This window comes from Sycon ciliatum, chromosome 2, assembly GCF_964019385.1.
Source record: "Sycon ciliatum chromosome 2, ocSycCili1.1, whole genome shotgun sequence".
NCBI lineage: Eukaryota > Metazoa > Porifera > Calcarea > Leucosolenida > Sycettidae > Sycon > Sycon ciliatum.
The window spans coordinates 33,044,187-33,070,172 of NC_088644.1; the positions used below are offsets into that span (position 1 = coordinate 33,044,187).

Here is a 25,986-nt window from a genome sequence, read left to right on the forward strand (position 1 = left end):
GCATGGCGCCACTACACACTGGAGAGTAGCTAGACCAACACTTATTATCAGTAGTCTTCATTGTTTCCAAATACAATACTTGTGCCGCTATGTTTCATTTGCAAGAGGTCCTTGTGCAGTTGTATGGACTTATCTTCACTGTGATATCAGTCTCATGCTCCAATGCTTCCTTTGTAGCACTGATGCGCGCTGCGAGTAATCAATGGCATTTCCAGGTTGCTTGCTACACTATCGCATACATTCTTTAGCTGTTTTGCTGCCTGCTGCTTGTTTCCCGCAATAGACCCCAGCTGAAGCTTCCTAGCTGGCCCCCTTGCCAACACGGCAACAGCCTTGTTAGATTCTGTATAAGTAGTTCTCTTGTTTGTATCTCATACTCATAGGAGAGAGAGATCGGAGAAGAGAGAGTCGTGGTTGAGAGAGAACAAGTTCACTTTCACTTTGATATAAGATAACCTCCAGGCCGTGCCGGAGTAAGTTCAGATACGTTGGTTGACTGACTGTGGGTAGTAGCCTCCTAGCCTTAGACCACGCACGTTACACATGCATTTCTGTTTTCTACATATTTGCCGGCTACTGTACTGTGGTATTACAGTTGCAGGTCCCTTATATAAAAATATGTTCAACTCCCTTCCACATACCCACATTATAAATATGAACTAACAATTTCACTGTTGGACTCGCAGGCGGCTAGAGAGCAAAGAAACTTTGGAGCACTGTGGATACAACATTTATGGAAGGAAACGTGGAATAATTTCTAACACATTGTTCAAATAATTATAGCACTAAATTGTTGAGATTGTGAGCACATTCCAATCAGCACTCTACATATTTTATAAGCGGTGGCAATCGTTAGGAATAGGTCGTGAGTTGTCAGAGTGCTCCAGTATATGAGAGAATTTTTTGTTTGTCTCATCGACGGCTCGTTTGAAGCCAGAGTTGTTTGAACTTGTTTCAGTCGACTTGATTCTAGATAGTAGTCGAAGGAGTACTATGAAGTACACACCACACGTAGTCCGTAAGGTATCTCGTGAGAATTCCGTCAGTACACATCAGGTATCAGCTTGCAAAGATGGCTCCTCTCTGTTTCTTGAAAGCCTGTATAATTGGACTGTGGCTCCAGCGATTCCCTTCTCAGAGCAGATACCATACCCAATACCGTCAATGCATATTGGACAGACCTGTATGCACAACAGAAATAGTGGAGGGAAATCTCTAAGCTCATGAACACGTCAGTGAAGTTTGAACTGCCGTTGTTTGTGGCCATCAGTATAAACCTATCGACTATAAGAATAATGTGCAAACAAACTTCTATAACCACAGCTGGGGCCATGGAATTATAAACTTAGGGAACTGCCAATTCTGGTCTGAGTTGCGTTCGAGGCCTGCAATTCATGATGGCTATCGTATGCTGCATTGACCAGAGATCATATTATTATAAAACTTCCATGCCACATTGAAACACGCACCACTTTCGAGTACTTTGGTATCCCCCACAAAATGGGCATTCGTTCTCGGGGTGGCAGGCGTCACTATTCGTTATGCCTGGATCAGATTTCATTGACCCCAACTGTCATGAAGAATCATTTTTACTTTGACTGGATTTCAGTACAAGTTGTAGAACTGCAGAATCAATTTCGTTGTATTTGGGCAACCATTTCACTACAAACGCTCAATTGGGAAAATAGAATTTTTTTATAAAATACATGTCCAAATTCCACATCTACCCAAATCGGAATACTTGATCACGTATTCAGTACTACACGGAATGTTTAGAAAACGCCAGGGAATAGGAATTTGCTAACGAGAACTCCAGGCCAGGGTACTAGCATACGAACAAAACAAGATAAAAACTCACCAGTGTACTTGTAGTAATTCATGTCGGTGTAATATTGACGATCAGCAACGAGGCACCCTCCGATTTGGTCAAGCTGCTTTGAAGTCTGGTTGTTCAGGTGATACAAACGGGCTCCCCGTTGTTACTTCCAGCAGCTTCACTCTCCCTGCGACAGCGGCTATCAGCCTCTCTCTCCATCGTCAACAATTATCACAAATTCAACATTCTACATTTATCAGCACTGCACTGGGTGAATATGTCTCGAGACGAATTTAGCGGATCAACAACGCTTCGCTGGAGATAAATTCTCCTCTGGAGGACCTTCAGGGTACCTGGAAGGGTATAGAGGACGGGATCGCTCATGACGTTGAGAGAACATAGAAAACAACCTCCTCTTCGATTGAAAATTGGCCAAAAAGTATATGAAATGTATGTGCGCAGATGCATTTCCACTGGCAAGCTAATCCCTCATTACGTCATCAGCGCTCGCTCGGCGAAATTCAAAAGTCGTCTTCCTGCTCGACTCGATCGCTTCTGGAGACTCGTTCTTGTTCGAGGGGTCTTCTCTTTCACCTACCTTCGTCTTGGCATCGAAAACTCGCCGTCGAAAATGAAGCCGGAGTGCCCCTTTAAACCCAAAATAATGCCAACATTTCCATGCCCATATTTCATTTGTAGACTTTGCACAAAGTCACACATCTTCACTGCTGTCATCAGTTTCCGACAAATCCGCATCCGCTACACTGCTGGCTGAGCTAAACCGATACCGCCGCTGTTTCGGGTCCACTCCCCCCACCCCCCTTTGAGGTGCCACTGAACGCGTGAAAAATGCGCAATAGGGCTTGAAAGTGATGACGTCAAAATGGCCAGGGAGTAGTAAGTTGACATCAGATTTCTATTTTTGGATCCACTAAGGTGTGACTTTGCTATTGCCTAAGTATGTGGGTGCATAGCAACCCACTCATGTCGCATGCAGGTGTGACTTTGATTTCGCCACCAGTTGTAACCCCGCCCCCAGTAGCCAAATCAGTCAGTTTCACTGGCTACATCACCATGCTGTGGGTAAGACCGCTTGAAATGTGCTTGGATCCATACAAAAACTGGATCCAAGTGGATCCAGTTTTTGAATTTTTGAAATTGTTGCTATGCTGTGACGTAGCACTTTCAAGCCCTATAGACCAATCCCGAAAAGATTGTCTGGGTTCGAAAGGGGGCATGTCACCTGAGAGTACACTGTACAACACATACATGGCACTACCTGATCAGCATGCGGCACAGGACGTGTTTGATAGTTCACGTGTGAATGCGAGGGTCAGTACACGGTTTTCTCGTTAGTTGCATGCAAGAGAGACGATGCGACAGAAAGCAAAGCCCTTTGTAGTTTTCTCTCTCGCACTGGTAATGTTGAAATGCTAAGACATAATCCTTGTTTCGCTCTTCTGGGTAGTGTAAAGAGGTCAACGAACATGTAGAGCTCACTTTGATGAAGTAGGCAAGGCTGTGAGCGCTATGGCTCAAAGCGATAGGCCCTAAATCTTACGAGATATTTCGAGTGCTATTGTTTGTTGCGAGCGCTTCGTCTTCGATGAGTCCTGCCTCTTTCCTGGCCGCTGCCCTCCTGTAGGACCAACCACGAAGTGACTGTACTCACCTGCAGCCGATCAATGTTATGGAATGCCCTCCCAAGCGACATCCGTGCCATCCATCACGCTCGGCAGTTTCGCACGCAGGTAATCCCCTATACCTGCGCCCTGTAGATGTCGACAAGCGAAATCTGATTTTTTCTGTTCTCTTTCTGTTGTACCCGATCTCCCTCTGATGTACCGCTGACTCTACGTTGAAGATCAAAGTATTTGAATTCTCATTCTCATTATGATTTTCATATTCGCTTTCATGTTATTGGGTTCTATGCCCGTTTGAACTTGCGAATCAAAATAAATACAAACAAACAATTATATTGCACAAGAAGATATCGTTTTCGCCAAGCCAGTGCCCCACCAAAGACCATCGCCGTGTCACACCGTCGGATCGAGTTCATGATGAGAAACATCATTCGCGGCATTCGCGCGAGCGTGATGAAGAACTATTTCGAAAGACAACAATCATAGTCTTTACCCCCGGGACGACAACTATGCGCAAGGGGAGAATGTCACCAGCGACATCAACGAAGACGACGGCAGTATTTCGGAAACCTTGAGTCAGCGGAGGTCGTCCAGCTTCTCCGCGACCCAGTACATGTACAGTATAAATGACATGTCGACACGAGCGTGCGGAAACACAGCATACACTGTAGTAATGTTGCGAGAGTTTGCGGAAGGAGTCCAAGTCGGGAAATCCATCAGCTCCAAAAGCTACCTGTAGGTGGGCGATGAGACTCCAGCTTCAGACTACAACAGTCAGGACTTGTAAATAGTTGAACTTTGTGAAGCAGCAGATCGAGAAGTTAGCTGAAATCGTAGCTGTTGCAGTATGTCGGCGCTATGTAGCTTGCATTTTTTACGGAGAGTCGATCGCCACGCGAATGTGTCTCTCCTCACCGAGAGCTAGCTGGCCTCCAAACTCCGTCAGGGTCTGCCTAAGGTACCGAAGGTCCTTTGACTAGCTGCTGGCAGGACTCCATCAAATCCTTTAGCTTCAGCTCGGCGAGCAAAAGTCTCTCTCTCCTCCGCCATGAGCTGACACACACAAACTGAATACAAAACGATGCACTTCACACGTGCTGGCTTGCACGCGTGCCCTCTTTCACGAACCCAGACAATCTTTTCGGGATTGGTCTATTGCAGTTCACTCCACCATTTCCACCATAACGTACGTTCTGTTTGCTTGATTTTGACAGTCTAGGGCTCTTTGAAACGCTCTTTTCGCTGCCAAGAGAATGAGGCCACGCTCAACTCCGTGGGTGCCACAAAGCCTGCTCCAGAGCGCAGGGAATCGCCATAGGTCGGGCCTCGTGTTGAAAGAAATACTTCTAAATTTCATCACAATGCCATTTCGCTGTCGTTTCTTGCACAGCTAGCTCTGGATTTTTTTGCATCTCAATCAGTAGTTTCGACGTCATTACACCACACGTCATCAGCTGGCTGCACACCACGTGATCCACGGGAAATCCCCGAAGCACGAGGCAAAAAAATGATTTTGAGACGTTTGAACAATTTAGTGCCGCGATCCAACTTTCGAGCGCCATATCTCCTATCGCAAAAGCGATTACACCATTTGAAAGCTTGGAGCTTCCTCTTTGATCTACATATTTCGATATTTGCAACAGGACTAAAATCGATGGAGTTACGACAGTTTTACGGTACGTACACAATATCAGTCGTTAATGACTGATGCACCGCAAAGGGCTAGCTAGCTAGCTAGGGAATTTCGTCGGCCGCTTAACCCGTGTCCTCTTTCGTACCGGAGTCCGTTCCTCGATTGCCTCGCCCGTAGTGCCATCGGTTACCAGGGTTTGGTCACTTAGAGACTCGCCTTATTCCCAGCTCAACCGTTGAGATGGTGCTGCCTCCAGCTCATTGTAATGGCGTTGAAGGCAGTGGTGGCGAGAACTCGACCCACACGGTTCGAGGAGGTACGTATTGTTTTTTCTCTCAACTACGGTATACAACTCAGATTTGTGGGCGTGTAGCTTACCCAATTTTCGTTGCGCAGGCTGAAGCTTTATTCGGACCTGTTGACCGACGTCATAACCACAGTTAGCCTTGCCGCCAACTCGCTTCCGCCTTTCCTCTTGAGCACTCCTTATTCGAACTTTCACTTGCCGAAACACGCTGTCCATGCGTTCTACGGTCCGCGGAGGCCTCAATCCTGCAGGCTGAGGTACTGCGAACTTCTCTGGCCTGTTCGGATGCTGGTGAAATAACAGCTCGTATGGAGAGTGTCCAGTAGTAGCATTTCTCGGCGTATTATGGGCATATTGCACCACGCACGAACTGCTTCAGGTCATAACGCTGTGTTGTCCTCACACACACACCGCACATTATCGATGAGTTGATTTTGGCGCTCCACCTGACCGTTTAACTGGGCATGGTTGGGACTGCTGAGTGCTTGCCGCATGCCAATTGCTCTACACATTTCGCGGAAGACAGCTCCAGTGAAATGCAAGCCACGGTCACTCTGCACAGTTTCTGGGATATCGAAAACCGTTACCCAGCGCTCCAACAAGACCATGGCGGCTGTCTCTGCCATGCAGTCCACCGTTGGAATCAACATCGCATAGCGGGTCAGCACGTCCTGAATTGCCAGGATATACTGAAACTCCTCTGGTACAGGTGGTTGGAAGGAAAATCAATCTGAATCCGAGACAATGGCGCCGTCGGAATATCCGTCGTCTCTAGCTGCATCTTGTCTGGTTGCTTGGGGCGCTTGTGACGTTGGCACGCCTCGCATCCTTGTATGTATGTCGCCACATCCTTGGACATAAACGGCCACCATACAATATCTCGTATGCGATCGTTTGTTCTGTTTCTTCCCATGTGACCACTCAGTGGTGCATCGTGCACCAATTCCAGAAACCTCCTGCGCAGAGACTGCGGCAGAACCACTACCATCATCTTTCTGCGACCTAGCGGCTCCTGTTGTGTCGATCTCCCTTTTTATTCTGTGTAGCGCAAGATTCCGTCATTGCCAAAACAGGTGAAATCCTGATAATTCGAACCTCAAAATGCCAGGAAAAAACTTCGAATTATCCGAAGTAATTCGAAGTTTTTTCCTGGCATTTTGAGGTTCGAATTATCAGGATTTTTATTATGTATGTCAAAATGCTCTCATGGTCACGCAGAGTTGCGCTATGCACCTTAGACACAAATTTCATGGACACTGAACTGACCGGCACAGCCTGCTCGTGCAAACTGAACTGACCAGTACAGTGTACAGTGAACTTCGAATTACACTTTGCTAACTTCGAATTATCAGCACAAATCCCACACATTTTCTATGTAAGTGGAATCTGTGGGACTTCTAATTAACCGTACATGTTCAGTTCGAGGTTCGAATTACTTCTGAAGTATCAGAAATATTTATGTGGGAATCGTGTTGATAGAAATCGGTCCTGGAAAAACTTCTAATTAAAGCGGTATGTTCGAATTAACCCTAGAAGTACCGGACTCATCATATGATGCATTTGCGAATTTCAAAATGGGATTGCTGTTAGATGGGGGCTTAGAATCTCCCCAAATTTTGTGACTTTTACTTATTTTTGTATTTTGTTGATGGCAGTGGGTTGTGGGTTCAAAAATTTAGTACAGTTCCGAAATGCCAGGGGGTGCTACCTACAAGTAGAACTACCGCGCGGCATCATATGACTCCACACACCATAGGCATCAATAAAGAGGCGTATTTGGCTTAGAACCACACGTGAATAACGTGAAGAGGAATACATTTGGGAGCAAGGAGATTGGGAACCATGAAGGTGGTGATTTGTACATATGGACATGCTAATATGCACATTTCACGTGTCGTTATGGTAATCCCGAATCCTGCCGAAACAGACAAATTTGTTTGTCCTAAGTTTGGAAAGTGATTCACTATGTCATCTGCAGCATAGAACGATATGAAGTGCCAGGGAAGTCATAATATTCTAGGAACGTTCTTAGAGTTTACGTTGAGTGAATACTAATTGCTCTGGCTTCTCGATCAGTCTGATACGGGACCGGAGTCGAGGGAGCAAGCGGATAATGTTGGTGATAAAGCTATGGAACCATACACATAACAGAACATCAATGGCCAAAACTCGGCCAGGATTTCCTTCTTGAAGCTGGGTTCTCTGGCAAAGTTGGTAGATAGTGGAAAATGTGTTGCACCAAGCAAGCGCGAACGCGCGCAACCGGTTGTTGCTTCCGAAGTTTGCGGGCTTTTCCCTCACAATTTTGAAGATGGGGCAGATGCATTATTTGCATTTATTGACCAGAATATGATCCATGTCATGATCAAGTGCACAAGGTAGGAGGGAAAACAGAAAATTGGAAAGGACTCTAACTTGAGTGAAGGCATTATCATGGCATTGGTTTCGCAAATTTACACAAGAGGCGTCCTCTGTACCCGCAATAATCTGCCGACTGCCCTTAGGAATGGACGCCATATAATCAAGTAAAATCCCTAAAAATAGTTTCCAGGAACTACTCTGCTACTTGAGGTTTGATGACGAAGATGGTCTCCGGACATGATGTCGAACGGAAATTATTCGTTCGCTATGAGTTGCGACACCATGTTCTCCTTTCGCTCGTAAATGTATTTATCACAGCAGTCAAAGAATGACCAACCTGGCTGAGAAAAATCCAGCAAGTTGGCTCAGCAGCAGCCATTTCCGGGGTAATGGACTGAAATGTAGAGTTTGCGGGATGAGCATGGCAAGCAAATACTCTTCTATTTTCCGTAAACTGACGAGAGGTCACCCTTTCGCTGCGCGCAATGCCAGCTGCTGGTCTCCAAGATGCACCTGTCATTGGTTCTTCCTTTTAAAAGTCACCTTTTACCCCAAGGACTTCTGTTTCTACACATTTTGCTGAAAATAATTCCAAGGAGGTATGTTTAAGTCCGGTGGAGTCATATGATGCCTCCGGTACTTCTAGGGTAGTTGAAATTTTGGTAGTTCTAGGGTTAAGCCATATTCGAATTATCAGGATTCCACCTGTACTCAGTCGCGACCTTTTCCTCAGTACACACTTGGCTTCTTCCTCGAGCACCCCTACCGAGCCCGGTGCTTTCAGCTCTTTCATCACTGGGCCCAGAGCCGGGCACTTGAGCTGTTCTTCGACTATTTCCTGGGTCGAGAACAGCGGCGTCAGTTGGTGGATACCGTCCTGCCTTCTGTCTTCCTGTTGCATGCTGAGAGACTACATCACTTTTGGCAGGTTGCAGTGGCCAATTCTCGACAGGTAGTCCGCCATACTCAATTCGGGTGATGTACCGGGGCGGTGAACCGGCTTCATTTTGAACTGTTGCAGATAATGAGCGACTCGGTTTACTGCGGGATGCTGCTCAAGGTCTTCAGGACCTGCAACTGCTTAAAGAAACGTGCGCAACAAATAACACTAAACCAGGAATCGTCAAACAACTTGCGACAATTTGTTGCGCACGTTTCTTTAAGCAGTTGCAGGTGTTGGAAGCTGTATATATTCGCACACGTGACCCTGTTTTATGCAAGCAAAAAGAAAATGTTGTAGCACTCACACTTTTTAAATGATACGCACTCACCAGTTTTGTCCACACGCACTCACAGCTACCACATTCATCTACTGCTACCATTCTCAGATACACTGCAAAAGTTCACACTACACGCGTTATGCATAACCGCTAGCTGTGCTGCATTCTCACGCTTCTTTTCATATTCTAGCTATATAACTGGTTGTTTTAGTGATTCTTATTATGTGACGATGTTCCACTGATGATAGCCACACGAAAACGTTCTGGAATTGTTTCATTTTAATTGTTTATACATGGTAATGAGTGCACAATTGATATTTTTCATTGCTATTGCCAAATCAGTTTGACTTACCTTTGGAAATTATCATGTTCAAATCTCTTCGTAATCGTCATACTCGTCCAACCGATATGTCACCCTCACCCTGCGAATAATCAGCTCATCTCTTCCGTAGCTCCACCTCTCCTTCCATCATGAATGAACACCAACTATACCTCAATTTTTTTAAATTATTATAGCAATGTCCGAAGCCTGCACAGTCAAGGCTGCTAAAATCCAAAGGTCATGTAAAAATGGCTTCGTATCATGAATAATCTACACCGAAGGACGTACCCAGAGTGCTGACAGTGCTCAACACCACAAAGGCAGGGCGTAATACACAACAGAACAACAAGGACAATCAAGGCTCGTTTGCTGCTACTTTAAGTTTCATGCTCACGCAATCATCAGGCAACATGAAGATCGGGTGCCGACCATGCCGGTATATATGCCAGGAGAGGGTGGTATAAAAAACTGTGTGAGACTGGGGGCTAGCGCAGTAGCGGTGGTGTTTTAGGCAGGGGCTGTGTGCAGAGTGTGTGGTTGTTGAAGGCAGGGGCTAGCAGTGCAGTGTTAGCGCGGAGTGTGTGGCTGGTGTGGGCAGGTTTATACCACCCTCTCCCGGCATATATACTGGCATGGTCGGCACCCGATCTTCATGTTGCCTGATGATTGCGTGAGCATGAAACTTAAAGTAGCAGCAAACGAGCCTTGATTGTCCTTGTTGTTCTGTTATGTATAATCTACATGTAGATGTACATGTACGCAGAGTCAGTTTGCGGACTTCCCGTCACTCTCTTGTCCGCCCCAGGATACCTGATAAAGGCTGATTAACTCACATCTTCTGCTACATGTACTGTATCAGTGTGAGAAAGAACTTTGAAGAAGACGAGTTCGACCATACAATAAAGTATTGAAATGATTTGTACCCTGCTTTTCATTGAAAACGCTATCTGCAGTGCATGGCCTCCAACTTCAAGCCCTTTACCATGCAGACCACCAGGACTGATCAGGTGCATTGTACACATTTGTGTAGCCTATATACTATTATTATTATTATTATTATTACAAAAAATGTATTATCTACGCATGCATCTACGCAAGAGTCACCACCAGCCAATTAGGACATGTGTCAAAGTATTGAACGTTTTCGTTCCCTTCTTGTCAAAATACTACAGGGAATGATGGAAATAAGCTAAAAGACTACAACTATAAGGAAAAGAAGTTCAGAAACATATCACTCCAATTATGTGTAGAAGTGACACGAAAAAATAGATGTGAAGAATCAAAAAAAACAGCATGCAAATCCAATAAGTGACAAAAACGTAGTGACAAGAAAAAGAGAGAAATATCAAGAGATCTATTTCGCACCTTCACGACGAACAGTGCCAAACAACTGCAAAGACAACACATTCTCCTTCTGAACACAAAGCTCAGGGTCTAACTTACGTATGTACAAAGCTTCCAACACGGCAAGATGTAACAAAGACCTACCACGCGACAAAACAGAGAATACATCATCGGAATACCACTCACGACAACTAGCACTGCCCGACAGGTGACACTTGATTGCCGAGGTACCGTTTCCCTGACCCGACGACTTGGCCGTTGTCACCTCCGATATTGCCGCTTGCGAATCTCTCCCATTACGCCCTGCGTCCCTGCAATTCCGATTGCCTCGGTCGAGATCAGTGTGCTGCTCCACGTCCAGTCTGTCCTGCTTCCGTGGTCTACCTCGTTTCTTCACATTAACCGTTGTTGTCACTTCCAGTATTGATTCTTTTGATTCGTCATCAATTCGTCTCCTCAATTGACTTCTGGTGACTCGTCCGGGGCTCGATTGTCCAGATGTCAGTTTCGGTGGTTTCCGTATCGGTCTCTTCTTCTTGTTGACTGTTGTTTGGGTTGGCTCCAGCCCTCCGCCCGACGAAAAGGAGGAGGCGTCGGCAAGCGTATCCACAGCGGACTTGGACAAGTCCACCTCAGACACAGACTGCACTGGACACTTCGGTGGACGACCACGCCGAGGTCGAGAACCACGTGCAGCTACAGGGACAAGATTCAACGGTACATGTTGACGAATCCGTGCGCCCAGGTGCTGAAAGGTTCTACCTACGTACCCATTTTCACAATTTCGGCACTGAAAGAAATAGATTAAATTACTTTTGCTTAGGGTAGGTAGAACGTCCTTCTTCACGCTGAACGCACGGGTCGTCCCAAAGATGACATACAATTTGACACACGGATAAGAGGAACAAACAATATTCCGCACCTCCTTCTCGACGCGCGAAGAACCGGCACCAACCCATGGCAAACGTAGTACCACAGGGCATCTCTCTGTTCGTCGTGAAGGTGCGAAATAGATCTCTTGATATTTTCTCTCTTTTTCTTGTCACTTGTCATTTTCTGCCTCCGTCCTACTTTCAAATTATTATTATTATTATTATTTCGTAATACGTATTGGCATGCAACGACGCAAATCCACAATACAATTTCACGCACGAGTAAGACGAACAGACAATGTTGCGCACCTCCTTCTCGACGCGCGCAGAGCCAGCACCCACCCAGGGTAAGCGTAGTACCACGGGGCACCTGTCCGGTCCAAATGGTTTCGGATCCTGCGTGATTGGTTTGTTATTAATAAGTTTTGTTAGTAGTGACGAGGGGTATCCATTGTTTGTCAAAATTGATGTGAGCCGCCTCAGTTCTTCTTGAAGAAGGTGAGGAGAGCAGATTCAATGGGCACGATAGACTAGTGCTTTGACAAGGTGAACTTTGGATTTAGTTGGTGTGTAGCTTCCCCATGGAATATACAAGCCAGTAAAGGTGGGTTTTCTGTAAACCGTCATGTCTAAACTCTTGGTGTCGTTGTTGCGGGTAATATTGACATCTAAGAAGGATATCACACCGTCCCGTTCACCTTCTGCAGTGAATTTTAATGCAGGATGTAGACCGTTTAGGGTTGTTAAAAAGTTCTCGCAGGTTTCTTGGTCCTCGTCGTGACAAAAAACATCATCTACAAAACGGTAGTATACCGAGGGCCATAGCGATGGGGGAATGGATGACTCGCAAAATCCAACGAATATGTTTGCTAATACCGGACCAAGTGGAGATCCCATCGCAACTCCATCCAACTGTTTATACATGACATTGTCAAAGGAAAACTCAACACCAGAAGTGACCATTAACATCATTTTGACAAATTCGCTCTCATTCAAATCTGGTGGAGTCACGGACTTGTTATGGTACAACGCTGCTGCACAAATATCAATGGTTTCACGCAATGGAACATTGGTGAACAAACTGACGACATCGTACGAGCACATGTAACCACACGACTCAAACTTCGATTTCCTGATCTTATCTACGAACTCGAATGTGTCCTTGACGCAATGGTTATTGTAAAGGGCGAGCACAGTCTGCAGCATTGCGCACAACCACTTGGATATCTTAAATTGCGGAGAACCGGACATGCTTAGTATCGGTCGTAATGGTATATTCTTTTTGTGAATTTTCGGCAGGCCATGCATCCGTGGCCGAGTGGATCCCGTTGGTGCTAGCCGGTCATGTTCATATTGAGTAATCTGATGAGATCTAGATAGAAACAGTAGGTATTTACTTAATTTCGTATCTATGTTTGCAGTGTGATCATAACCATCGCACGGGCCGAGTCTACAGAACTTAGTGGTGTCATTGAGTATGACCATCATCTTCGCTCTATACTCCACTGCCGACATAATCACCGTTGCCCGGCCCTTGTCAGGGCGAGATATCACGATTTCAGGGTTCTTCCTAAGTTCCTTGAGAACTTTTATATGTTCCCGCGTCAGTGAAAAGGATCGTGTATCTGGCGGAGACTGGGCAAACCGGAACGCCTCGGCAGCCAAGGAAGCTCGGCAGGTTGCCGCCGCCAACTCCGATTTCGCGGGAACAGTGGACAGCTGTTGTTGAAGAAGTTCAAATTCAGCCAAAATATCAGTCTGGTTGAATTTGGGAGGGATACCAAAATCCATTCCACCACATAGAACATCTTTCTGTAGTTGACTGAGCGTGATACCGGCAAGATTAATGATTGTGTCGTAGTTGTCGCTGCAGGCTCCAAACCTATCTCTTCTCAACGCTGAAACTAGGTTAGTTCGCTTCGTGTCATGTTTGGATCGTTGCTTGCGATCACATTGGGAGAGTAACCAAGAAAATCTGATAAAGTCAAAGACATTGAGAAGCCGGCGAATATTTTGATACGAGGAAACAAACTTTGATCGTACATTCTGTAGGTGACCCTTAGCCTTGTTTAGGTCATCTCCGAGGAGGACCTTTTCAATTGATATAGAGTCATAGAGCTTCAATTTCTGGACCCGTTTCTGAAGGTACTTCGGTGCCACCGAATAATGGAGACACTCACGGAGTAATCTTACATGGAAAATCGCAGTGTTAGTCGTCCCCTAAGGGAAATGACTTCGTTAAGAAGAGCAATATAGTCACTGGGAAGACGTAGCTTAAAGTAGTTGAAGCAATGCCGTGACGACAGAAAACACAGCAGAGCGGTATTGGTGGTGGTATGCATATATGGGGGACAAGGTCAACCCCACGAATCTCACTCCGTGAAGCCCACGGAGGAGACCCCAGAGCCATAGGTGTGGACCATCTGCTTATGGTTACAGGGGGCGGTATAACAACAGCCGTTGTGACTGCATGTCCGATACTGGAACGCCTTTGTCTGCGTCCAGTGTAGATGTACGCATGCGCGCCTCCGCCTCGACGGGCGGGGAGCTTGGCCCATCTCAGACAAGCGTGAGGAAGCGAGGGAGACCGTCTCGAAAACCACCCAATGTGACACTGGAGCTCATAGACACCGGAAGAGTTACCAGAAGCAAGGTGAAGAGACGGAGTACTGGGAATCTGAATACGTCGATAATGGAAGTGACAACAACGATCAACAAGAGGAAACGAGGAAGACCAAGAAGTGACACGAAAACGGCCATGAAATCAACAAAAACGGACATGAAATCAACGGACGTTGGAGGTGTGGACCGGAGCAACCAACCAAACAAGCCTAACGGAAGAGAACAACGGCAGGCGGCGAAGGTGACAGAGCTAAGTGATCGGACATCGTCCATCAAGCGTCATTTGTCGGGCAGTGCTAGTTGTCGTAAGTTGTATAGTGATGATATCTTTTCGATTTTGACTCGTGGAAGGTCTAAGTCACATCTTGCTGTGTTAGAAGCTCTGTATATTCGTAAACTAGATCCAGAACTATGTGTACAGAAGGAGAATGTGTTATCGTTGCAGTTGTTTGGTGTCACACCTCGTGAAAGTGTGACAAGTGTTCCCTGATGTGTTCAACGTGTTTGTCTACAACTTGCAGCTGTTTGTTTTTGAGTTTTTAACACTTTAATCATTTTTAACACCTATGTTTAAGTGTTGACTTTTTCTTTCTTTCATTCTCTATATAGTTATGTGTTTTTCTAATTTCCAACATTCCCTGTACTATCCTAAAGAGAAGGGAAAGAAAATGTTTGATAGAAAAAGTGTCTACTGAATTGTGTGGATTTGCGTCGTTGCATGCGAATACGTATTACGAAACTGTTTTTCCCACCGCCTCCAAACTACTGTTTGAATTATTATTATTATTATTATTACGAAGTAGTGGTTGCGACTTCGGCGATGATTTGTAAGAAAGGTTTGCTCCCCACACCGGAGCTCGCGCTATTCCGCCGACTTTACTTGACACTTGACTGACTCACGACTGCCATCCAGAGCACACGAGAAGTCCATCGAACCTTCGACTCGGCAAACCTGCAAGAAAGCACCACTCCCTGCTCAATACACAGTGTTTCGGGGAATTCACCCCTCATCAGTTGAGCTTGAGTAGGCTGAGGAAGCTTGTGCCTGAAGAGCACCACTTATATAGTGCTCTCCAGGCACAAACATCACCAGGGATACAAACTTACAGAGACGCTCCGCTTCCAGCGCGATAAACACCTCGTGAACACCAGATAGCAGCGTGAGTCAGTGTCGCTCCTGGACGGTGAGACAGACGTCGAGGACCCTCGGTCATTCGCAACGCTGTCACCTCCAAACCAACTAGTCGCAAGCCTCGACGTCTGTCTCACCGTCCAGGAGCGACACTGACTCACGCTGCTATCTGGTGTTCACGAGGTGTTTATCGCGCTGGAAGCGGAGCGTCTCTGTAAGTTTGTATCCCTGGTGATGTTTGTGCCTGGAGAGCACTATATAAGTGGTGCTCTTCAGGCACAAGCTTCCTCAGCCTACTCAAGCTCAACTGATGAGGGGTGAATTCCCCGAAACACTGTGTATTGAGCAGGGAGTGGTGCTTTCTTGCAGGTTTGCCGAGTCGAAGGTTCGATGGACTTCTCGTGTGCTCTGGATGGCAGTCGTGAGTCAGTCAAGTGTCAAGTAAAGTCGGCGGAATAGCGCGAGCTCCGGTGTGGGGAGCAAACCTTTATTATTATTATTATTATTATTAATAACCTACGTGGAGATAATAATTTTAATATAGCTATGAATAGGATGAAGGCCGCAGACATCACGCAACTACGTTACTTGTTTGACATGTATCACTGTGTATTTTATAACAAAAATATTATTGAAAACCCAGAATCGATTTTCTCGTTCCTATCATCAGTGGGAAAAAAGGGAACTAAGGATACAACAAAAGAAACTGAAGTTAAGTACTGTAAAAAGAAAGGTGTTAGAAATAACATCAAGATACAAGTGCAATAAAACCACTAGAGGATACGCAAAAAAGGGTAACAGGATTACATAACCAAAGGCGAGAAGGCACTGAACGAAGTGTCAACCTACGAATACAACTTCAGTGCAACAATGTGCTCTTTTTATTCATAAGCCTGTTTTGTGTAAGCAAAAAGAGCACATTGTTGCACTGAAGTTGTATTCGTAGGTTGACACTTCGTTCAGTGCCTTGGTTATGTAATCTTGTTACCCTGATTCGTGCCTTGTTTTGGTTTCACGTGGCAGAGCTATTCGGAGCAATTACCAGAAGGGTTTGGAGAAAACGGAGTGCCTCCTGATTACTGCGTGCTCGATGGGCCGTATAGAAAATGTAACTTGGCAAGCTCGTTTAAGCTACTAAAATTAAAAATTAAATTAAAGTTAAAATTGAGACTGTTACTGGTACAATTTTCGTCTGATGATCGATTTTAAAAGTTCGTGAAACTCGGAGTTACGAAACCGCAACTGCTCGTTCTTCTGTCTGACTATCACTAGTAGGGTTGACAGTGTGTACTGTTATGACCTGGCTTATGTTTCGCTGTTTTTCTCCACAGCCTTTAAAACAACTACTGTTTTTGGATCAAATACTGGAATTCTGTGTAGATGGCTTTGTTCACAGTATTTACCTTGCTTCCCATGCAAACACTTTGGCTATAGCTCTGAGTGGAAGTTCTACATCAAGACAATAACCTCTGTATAACGTTATTATGTGTAAATGCCATGGGACCATTCTGGTTCGGGAATATACAATGTCCAAATGCGCCAGGTGATGGTGCGATTGAGTACAAAACATCATGATTCACGGTATACCCTGGGCAGCTAAATTAAGCACGGTCACTACTTCAGGCCGCCGTTACCATAATATGTCTAGATTATGAAAAACCCAGGTCCAGGTGACCTCTGGGAGAAACCCAATGAAACGTACCAGCATGGAGTTACTGTGCCGGCCATGTTTGATTTTTACCAAATTGTAACCGCCGAGGCCAATGCCAATCAATACCACAACGTTCCTTCTGTCGATCTTCAGGAGAATTTGTCCTTCCAAAGTTTGTGTACAATGGCGTGGAGCTACCCTTCACGACGTGCTTGAAGAGGAACATATCAGCTACAAGCGACCCCTTTTCGTATATGATGTTCACCGCAATGCTCACCATACCGCCGGAAAACTCAGAGATGTTCGATTTAGGTAAGCACCACAATAAAGGTGCACGTGTGTCAATTGACTCGGGTATTTTTATGATCACTTATTGATGAACATTTCATCTGTATAGGATCATTGCCACCAGCTTTCCACCAACACTGGAATTCTGCTGAATGCGGGTGTCCCATCTGGTTCGCTTTCTATACATGTATGACGATGAGCCGATTACCGGTATATGATAAAGCAACCACTGTCATGTATGATATCGAAAGGAACACAGCACTACAATTATTGTAGTGTTGGTTACTTGGATGTTCAAATCCCGTCACTGAATTGCACAGTGACTGTCTATCTGAAAAGGGCAACAAAAGTCCATTGTTTTTTGATATCCCCATATTCGTTATCAGACGCTACGGCTGCGTTTACATGACAACGCACTGCCAGTTTTCCATTTTCAGACCCGCATATCTTTTCTCGTTTTCGTGCATTTACACGATCAAAGCTGATCCGAGGTGGTCTCGGTTTGTATTGTTTTCGCGCGTCTACACAGGAGCAAAGGATCCACCAAAGTTCGTCATGTGCCAAGTGTTGTCGTGGAAGCACCAATCACACTCAACGAATAGTTGAAAACAGGCCACACGACAACACTCGTCACATGACGAAAAGTGTAAAAAAATTGATTGTCGTATCCGTGTGAACGGCCGAAAACGGAACAAACGTGACTGAAAACGAGGTCACCAGACCGTTTCGACTGTTTACATACCCAAATTTATCCGGCAGAACATTTCCGTTTTCAAATTCTTTCACCTTGGCCAGCGTTTTGGTTTTCTTCCGTTTTGGTGTACAACTTTTACGTTTTGCTCCGTGTGTACATGTGTAAATGAACCCTGCACCCGAAAGGATTTTGTTGCGTTTTCACCCCCAGCGTTGTCGTGTAAACGCAGCCTCAGAAAAAGACATTGCCTGCCCTCTAGCCTGGCAGTAAATTCTCGGAGAATGTTTACTTTAACCATGCCTCTAGATTAGTGAATATCAGGGAGTCGTAAAATACCGGTATTTACCGGTAAATACCGGTATTTTACGACTCCATGGTGAATATCACATCCTTGTTCAATTTGTGCACAGGATTTTTTCTCGACTTTGACAGAAACTTCCACGCAAGCATGGGTGGCACCTTCGAAGGCATGGTACCAGCTATGGACCCACTGTTTTACATGATTCATAATTTCGCAAACAAGATGCTGGTGAATTTCCAGATGCAAGGGCCGCAGCATCTAATCGGTGGAGGGCTCTGGAACAACACAGTATCTGTGACAAGTAGGTATAACGTTAAAGCTACCAGTGTAATATTCTTTGGTCGATGTGTTGCCGTGGTTTGGCATGTGCCTAATGCCTGCCTAGATGTGCATAGAAGCTCAGTGAAAGCGGATGCAGATTCATCACCAAAATGGATGATGGTTGCAATAGCATGAAAAGAGGTTTTTTTCATGTTGCCATGCAGCTTTCCAATGGTTTCAGAACAAGGATTTTCTTGATGCCACAAGCTTTCCGAATGATGTATGCATTCACTGGGATGCAGTCGCCGATCAGGAGAAGCTGATTCAGATGGGCTACTACGCAGGGCTAGAAACACCACGTACCCACCACATAGCACTGTCGTACAAGGTTAGTTGTGATTGTCAGGCTGCGTTTACAAGGAGACGAAACGAAACGGAACGAAACGAAATCGTTTTCGAACCGTTTACACGAAAACGGCAAATCGTTTTGAACCGTTTACACGAAAACGGAAAACGGGCGATCAGGCTGGAGTTAGCACGTGCTGGCTAGGCGCAAGGGCGGGAAGTAACACGTTAGTTGGAGTTCGTAAGTGCTGGTGGTCGCAAAGGTCAGGTATTTCCCGCGAAATATAGTCCCGCGCGGAATGGTTTCCATGGCCGCGCTCCGTTTCCAATCGTTTTCACTGTTTTCACCGTTTACACGAGAACGAAAACGTTTTGAAAACGTTTTGAAAACGTTTCAAAACACTTTGAAGTGCGTTTCCATTTTGTTCCGTTTAGGTATCGTTTTCGGGCGTTGTCGTGTAAACGATAGTAGTAAACGCAACGATTTCGTTCCGTTTAGGTTCTACTTCGTTGTCGTGTAAACGCAAATCGTTTTCAATCGTTGTCGTGTAAACGCAGCCTCAGTAAGAATACTCTAGATGTTGTATGCCTACATGCATGGCCGGAACTGGGTCGTAAGCAAATGAAGAATCTTTGCTGTACTCGGATTTTTTAAACAGAAAGGTTCCAGGCTGTCCAAACATGTGCTGAATGCCTGCGGGCAGAGCTACTTACAGCAAGTAGAAGAGGATTAACAGTTTGTTGTCTGATGATCTCCTCAGCGTGCGTGAAACTCTGACTCACAAAAAAATTTCATTCTCTGCGCCTTGTACTAAGATTTAAATTATAGTATAAAAAACCTCCAGTCATTTGCGTGCTCTAAAAAGCAGGTAATATTTCTGGTTATCACTCGTATAAAAAACGTGGTGCTATAAAAAACGATAATACTCATAAAAAGGACACACTTCAGGCTCATTACAAACATCTTGAAAGTTTTTGTCTTCACAAGTATACTTTCAAGCCTTCTCGTCAACAGGAACAGGAACAGGAACAGTGGATTAAATACAGTAAGAAGGTGGTGAAACAGCGCAAAAAAAGAAAGAAGATAGCTAAAGTAAACAGCGAAAATTGCAATAATGACACAAAGGTGCAAATGCGAGAAAACTCAATAAGCGTGACATGTAGTGCGACAACAAGAGACAACCACTGGACATACATGTAACTAACGAGGTTTTGACGACCTACCTAACAGCCTAAGTGTAAAAAACCTGTATAAAAAACCTGGTGCTACAAAAAACCTGTATAAAAAACCTGGTGCTGTAAAAAACCTGGTGCTACAAAAAACCGCTTTTTAGGAAAAAACAATCCAGCATGGTAGTACAGAACAAAAACAGCACATATTGGCTCAGAGTTTCAAAAACAGCACAACGAAAAGAAAAACTGGAAAAACAGAATAGAACGACACGAAAGGCAGAAAGTGGAAGTGAGCACAAATAAGCTTACGGTACTCCTGCTTCTCCTCGGCCTCCTTCTTGGGTTTTTTCTTAAGCTTTAAACTGAGTCGCTTCTTCCTCTTCTCAGGCGTGGGAGCCATCATGTTGATAGTGACATTAGACCAAGTTGACCCTTGAGCCGAAAGAACTGATGGAATGGGACTGGCTGCAGCAGGCTGTGCCTCGTTTCCACGAAGGCAGAAGTGAAGCGTAGTGTGGAACCATACAAACTGAGTCACCTTCTTCACATCCAGCGTGGTTGACGCATTGGCGAAATACTCCTTTAGGAGAACCCAATCATCATCAGCAATACTATCCTTGTGGACAACAGGAGCCTCCAAACCAGTCCGCTTCCTCTCCTTTAGCACAGCATCCAAGAGTTTGTTGTACCTGTTGAAAACCTGACCTTGCAGGCTGATTCCTCACTCTAGAGAGTTCAGGTGGCGTTGCCCCGCGAGCAGCAATCATACTTGCACGCTTGTACTCGGATTTGTCCTGCTTTTTAGCCGAGCAGTAGAAGTCTTCGAGCAAGCCCGCAAGTTCTCCCTCTGTGACATTTTTCCAGTCGCAAGATTTACTATCCGTTTGCAAGAAATCGGAAGAAAACAGTCAACCAGAATTCCGTTGCCGTTTTGGTTGACTTCGGCACTGCGCCCTCCAACAGCTCGTCTTTCCTTGTGGAAATTACAGGTTCGAAACGCGAAGACTCAGCCATAGTTCTTCAAAAGCGAAAAAAAGTTACAAGGAAATGAAAAAGGCAACGTTCTTGCTCAATGCACATGGAAATGACAAGAAATTACTGCGCATGCGTCCCCCTTTACCCAGAAGTCATGTGCAAATAAAAATCGTTCTTTATACTATAATTTAAATAGAATTTAAGCTTCGCCCTCGTGTTTACGGGAAAAAAACCTTCGGTAAAAAACCTTGGCTTCGCCTCAGTTTTTTGCTTCGGGTTTTTATTTCCCGTAAACACTCGGGACTCAGCTTATATTCTATACATAAAAATTGGATTGATAATTTTAGTTTCAGTTCACATGTCACACATGGAAGAATCAATGGGCTTAACGCATCTGTCAGTGAAATCCAGGCAGAAGAGCTAACAAAAGGCATCTCAATATTGTTGTAACGTATCGCAGGAAGAACAACTACGCAAGCGCAGCATATTTTTCCACAAGCATGAGCCATTTTTTCTTGTCTGGAGCCAGCTCAAAACAGTCAAATATTATCAAAAAATGGATTATAGGAGACACAAATACGATCATGCCGCTCGGAAGGGTACGAATTGTTCTAGTGCACATTCTGTCTTCTCTTTTGCAGGAGGTTAGGGATATGGACATGGACAGCAAGGCTGCAGCGAACTATGTCCAGTTCATAAAGTCCGTCAGGGACACCTTTCTGTCAGCGTTTACCAATGATGAGAATGGCTTCCATCTGACCAAGGACTGGTGAGCTCAATGTAACAGCTCTGTTAGGTTGCACAGTGCAAGGATAGAAAAGAATGGATCATTAGAAGCGTAACACTTCCGTGCCTTTTCAGGGTTCACCATACGCTGTGATTTTTTCTAATGCAGGTTTGGGATTTTGGATTCTAATAAAGGCAGTGCAACTCGTAATGAACGTTGACACTCAGCACATGCTTTGAACGTCCTTTGTATGACGTGGTATCCTGATAAAGGTGACATTACAACAAATTTTGCCGTCGAAGAGACAAGGTATAAATTTGCACACTATTGTCTAATATTATTCTCTTGGTTAGACCCACCAAAGCCCTCAAAGGACAAAGAACCATGTTCATGAATTAGCCACAATTACCTGAGGTGCAATACCTATTTTTTTATTATTGTTGTTTGGCCACAGGTACAAGCTGTTTATGGCTGGCTTCGGAAACAGGAAATTCCAGGTGCAGCCCGCATGTTCGCAGTACTTTGATCTGGATCCGGAATTCGAGAAAACCACCGTGTCACCTGGTGTAGCTGAGCTCATTCCATAACAGCCTTGTGGTTTTTTTTTTCAATGTCTCAGCTGTTTGGCCGTTTCATCTATTCCATGGGAAGCTCTGTACAATTTATTGATCATTGAATGGTGGTGACATGACATTGTGTTTATTTGTGCATCAAAAAAATTAACCATGGCAGATTGTGTTGGTTTCAGAATACACATCCTTGCCGTTTTCGTTTTGCGCATCTATTTTCCGTGGGTAGTGATTTTGGTCCCGAGTCTGCGGGCTGATGTGACTTCTACCAAAATACCTCAAATGCTATTGAAAAATGATCACATTTCCAGATTACGTATTTTTGGTTCACAGGTGGGGTTTTCTGCCTCAGCAAATTCAATTCGATATTTGCAGTGTACAGTAATCTCTCGATACTGTATTTCGTGAAGTTTGCTCTACACTGGAATACGCGCTGTGGGTTTAAGACAACAGGTGCTTATTGCACTCAGTTTTGAGGAAACGAGCAAACAGAGTGGGCATCGTGTGTGCTCTTTATTCAAGCCTCACATTCGGTATATGTAACAGGTTTAATCGAACTTGAAAAGTAAGAGACCTGGTTGAGCATGTCTCAACCAGTTATATGCAAAAGGTGATAGTATACATGTGGCAATGGCGCCAATGAAGGTTTTATATTAGGACAGGCGTAAGATGCATGAGGTGCGAGGGAGTGTAAAGTTATAGCGAACATGGGAAAACTGTTACAGTATAAGCATTTTGGCATGTTCTACTTCACTCTGGCACATACAATTTGGTGTACATTTGCAGAATGATTCATAGACCCTTTTCTCAATTTCTCATTAAACAAATTCCGTCTGCGGGTTTTGCGCCTCACCACTTTGTTGGCCTACTTGATGTCAGAGGAACCACAAAATTCACTTCCTCATCTGGTACTGTCGTAGATATACAAATATCAAAATTGTTTCATCAAACTTGAACAAAACCGATATATAATAGTGAAGAAAAAAATCTTTCAAGTTCCATGCCTGGCACGCACATGGTGCCAAACACCTCACTGTAGCCTGAATAGACAAAAAATATGGAACGCTTCACGAATTTGCGTGTCATCCTTGCGCAGGGGCCATGCTAATCTTCTCTGTATCGTTCCAATTTTAGTATATGTAACACCGAAGTGATACAACAATATTATCATCGGGGGTGGCTTATATACTGCCTACGCCTTTGCAAGTGGCTATGATCAGGAAACGCGTTACGGACAATACAAATGGACATTATATAACCTAGGAACTTAGCGAATGCATGATCTGCAAACAAGAAAGATTTCCTTGGCTTGTGGTGTCTCGCGCGATGCCCGCCTACTGCGTCGTCATGGCAACTGCCAGTATAAACCAATCCCAGGTCAGAATGTTTTAAAAGCTGCTGTTGACTTAGGGCATGAATGGTGTATAATTATTTTGTAGACAGCATCCACGATTCGTAAGGTGGCCCTAAGCCTTCTGGCATAATGCAGAACTAAAATTAACGTAACGCTTCTGTACCTTGGGTAGGCCTCGGCGGGTAATGCCAGTTATTTCAGCTCAAAATGCTTTTAGCATTGCTAGTTTTTCGGTCATATAATGCTCGTTAGAATGCTAATTTGGACTTGTAATGCTTGTTGAAAAGGCAATGTGAACCACTCATATGGCATTGTGTCATAATGTAAGTCACACTGCACGGAATACTGCAATTGAAAGTACCTAGTACTTTGAAAGTAGATTATATGGTGATGCTATTTCAAAATGATGTGGAACTGAAGTTGCTATCATGAACTAGCAGTGAATAACAGTAAATCAGAACCCTACGTCGACAGTCTTCAAAGTACTTTGAGGGTGCATACGGAATGCCATTTTGGAAATTTAGTATATTGTGTGGTATGAAAAAGTACAATATAAGTCAACGTATCACTTTTTGGAATGAGTCAATCAGCACAGTGGGCAACTAGTGCATGAGTATAGGTAATCAGTCCAGACACCAAGACTTGGTGATTCATTGCAGCAATCCATTAGCAAAACAATGGGGCATAATACTGGCACCCAGTGAACACACTGTCACTCTAGTAGAAATGTTACTAACCCTCGATATGCTTGCTCCTTTGGCTTTGGGCAGTCGTGCGCATGCCTCACCGGGCTCATCCTCCACCTCTGCCTCGTTCTCGTCTTCCTTATTATCCTCCTCTGTCTCACTCTCTTCCTCCGAAGAATCAGAGACTTCCAACACATTCCAATTTGATGTACTCATGGTGCAAGCAAGCCAGCACTGCATGACTCTGTGAATAGGAAAGACAAGGTTTCTTTCCGTTTCCTATGAAGTCATCAACGTGGTACGTCTATACCTAGCAGTTGCCACTAAGATTCGCAACAAGAGACGCATGTTGCGAAGTCGCAGGCTAACGTTTAAGCAAAACTGCCAAAAGCCGCTGGTACAAAGTACAGTGTGTACGTTACATTGTAGAGCTCCTGTTTTATTCAGTAATGCACACTCATGAAGTGAGAAAATGACACTTTTGGGCGCTAATGCTTGTTTTGGCTCCAAATCCGGGTACAATGCTGGAGCATTGCTAGTTCTCAAAACGATGCTCGTAATGCCAGTTACAATGCTAGCATTACTCGCCGAGGCCTAACCTTGGGAGAATCACTTCAAATTTTCTGTGAAGGCTACAAAGAGATGGAGGGTTCCCTTCAAGTAAAGAAAGAGGCCATAGATAATCCAGAAATATCTATTTGAAATATTCGCGCAAATTTAACGCATGAGCAACTCTTAACCAGGACTCAAAGAAGTATTCAACTAACAGACTGCAAAAGAGATATTTACAATGTTCTATATACCAATAACAATGCATTGAATTACAGGAGTTTGACAAGGACATCAAACATGAAGCTCGTATTCAGGGTATGGTTACAAGTGCCCGTATTCGTTCTAAAAACGCCCATTAGAAAACCTTAGACGCTGCCCATATCCTTCCAGTAACCAGGACAAAAGTTATTTCAATGCATAGCTAATGCAATACAGAATCCAAATATATATACTTTGTGCGGTCTACAAACAAGCACAACACCAGTAGCTTGGTTAGGAGTTCCGGTTTCACCTAAGAAATGGAAGAAAAAGCACACTTTTCGGTGTCCCGAACACTGATCACAACATAGAGTACATCCCTTAGAATCCGCCTGCCTCGTACGTGACACCTTCATCATCCAATTTGTCTTCCTGTATACCCATTCGTACTCTTCTTCGCTTCTTCCGTCTGCTCTTTGCCCCAATGGATCTCTTTCTCTCTGCATCCTTCTGCCTTTCCTCATCAAGCTGGGCGAGTGCAGTGAATTCACCCTCTGGCATTCCCATTGCCGTCATTAGCCTGCCGAGAGCGGATGAACCATCATTGAAGGTGAAAACTGCGAGTGCAACTGCAGCCTCCGTCACCTTGGCAGAGCAGATGCCTGTTTTGGGACACATCTGCCACACCAGTCCGTTCAAACATTCATTCCTGTTCTGCGTGGCTCCATGTAAACACCTTTCCAGGAGACTACGCTCAGTGAGGCGCAAGTAGATAGGCTTGATCACTTTGAAAATGTCATCTGGTATAGCATCATGGTGAGTATATCTCTCCGCCCCCCCCCCCCCCCACACTGCTCCTGCTGCCACTTGCACCAGCTCTCAGTTCCAGTTGGACAGAAGTGGTGCTGAGGCTTGGTAACAGCCGGTGGTGTCTGCTTGT

At 44.8% G+C, this 25,986-nt stretch overlaps 1 protein-coding gene and 1 non-coding gene across 2 annotated transcripts; one reads left to right on the top strand and one right to left on the bottom strand.

Moving 5' to 3' along the window:
- Positions 1-17,020: 17,020 nt before the first annotated feature.
- On the top strand, positions 17,021-22,636 carry LOC135810842 (uncharacterized). The gene is made up of 5 exons (XM_065324268.1): positions 17,021-17,235; positions 18,316-18,507; positions 18,692-18,855; positions 21,602-21,729; positions 22,142-22,636. Exons 1-5 carry the CDS (start codon positions 17,178-17,180, stop codon positions 22,272-22,274), a joined length of 675 nt encoding a protein of 224 aa, XP_065180340.1. The 5' UTR covers positions 17,021-17,177; the 3' UTR covers positions 22,275-22,636.
- Positions 22,637-23,307: 671 nt separating this feature from the next.
- Positions 23,308-23,413, bottom strand: LOC135811084 (U6 spliceosomal RNA). The gene has a single exon (XR_010552552.1). It is a non-coding gene; the product is annotated as a U6 spliceosomal RNA (small nuclear RNA).
- Between the last annotated feature and the right edge of the window lie 2,573 nt (positions 23,414-25,986).

Bases quoted from the DNA above. Each gene is read 5' to 3' on its own strand.
- LOC135810842 (XM_065324268.1), top strand. From the start codon at position 17,178: ATGATGTTCACCGCAATGCTCACCATACCGCCGGAAAACTCAGAGATG. The intron at 18,508-18,691 runs GTAGGTATAACG...GTTGCCATGCAG, and splicing joins CAACACAGTATCTGTGACAA to CTTTCCAATGGTTTCAGAAC. The intron at 18,856-21,601 runs GTTAGTTGTGAT...TCTCTTTTGCAG, and splicing joins ACATAGCACTGTCGTACAAG to GAGGTTAGGGATATGGACAT.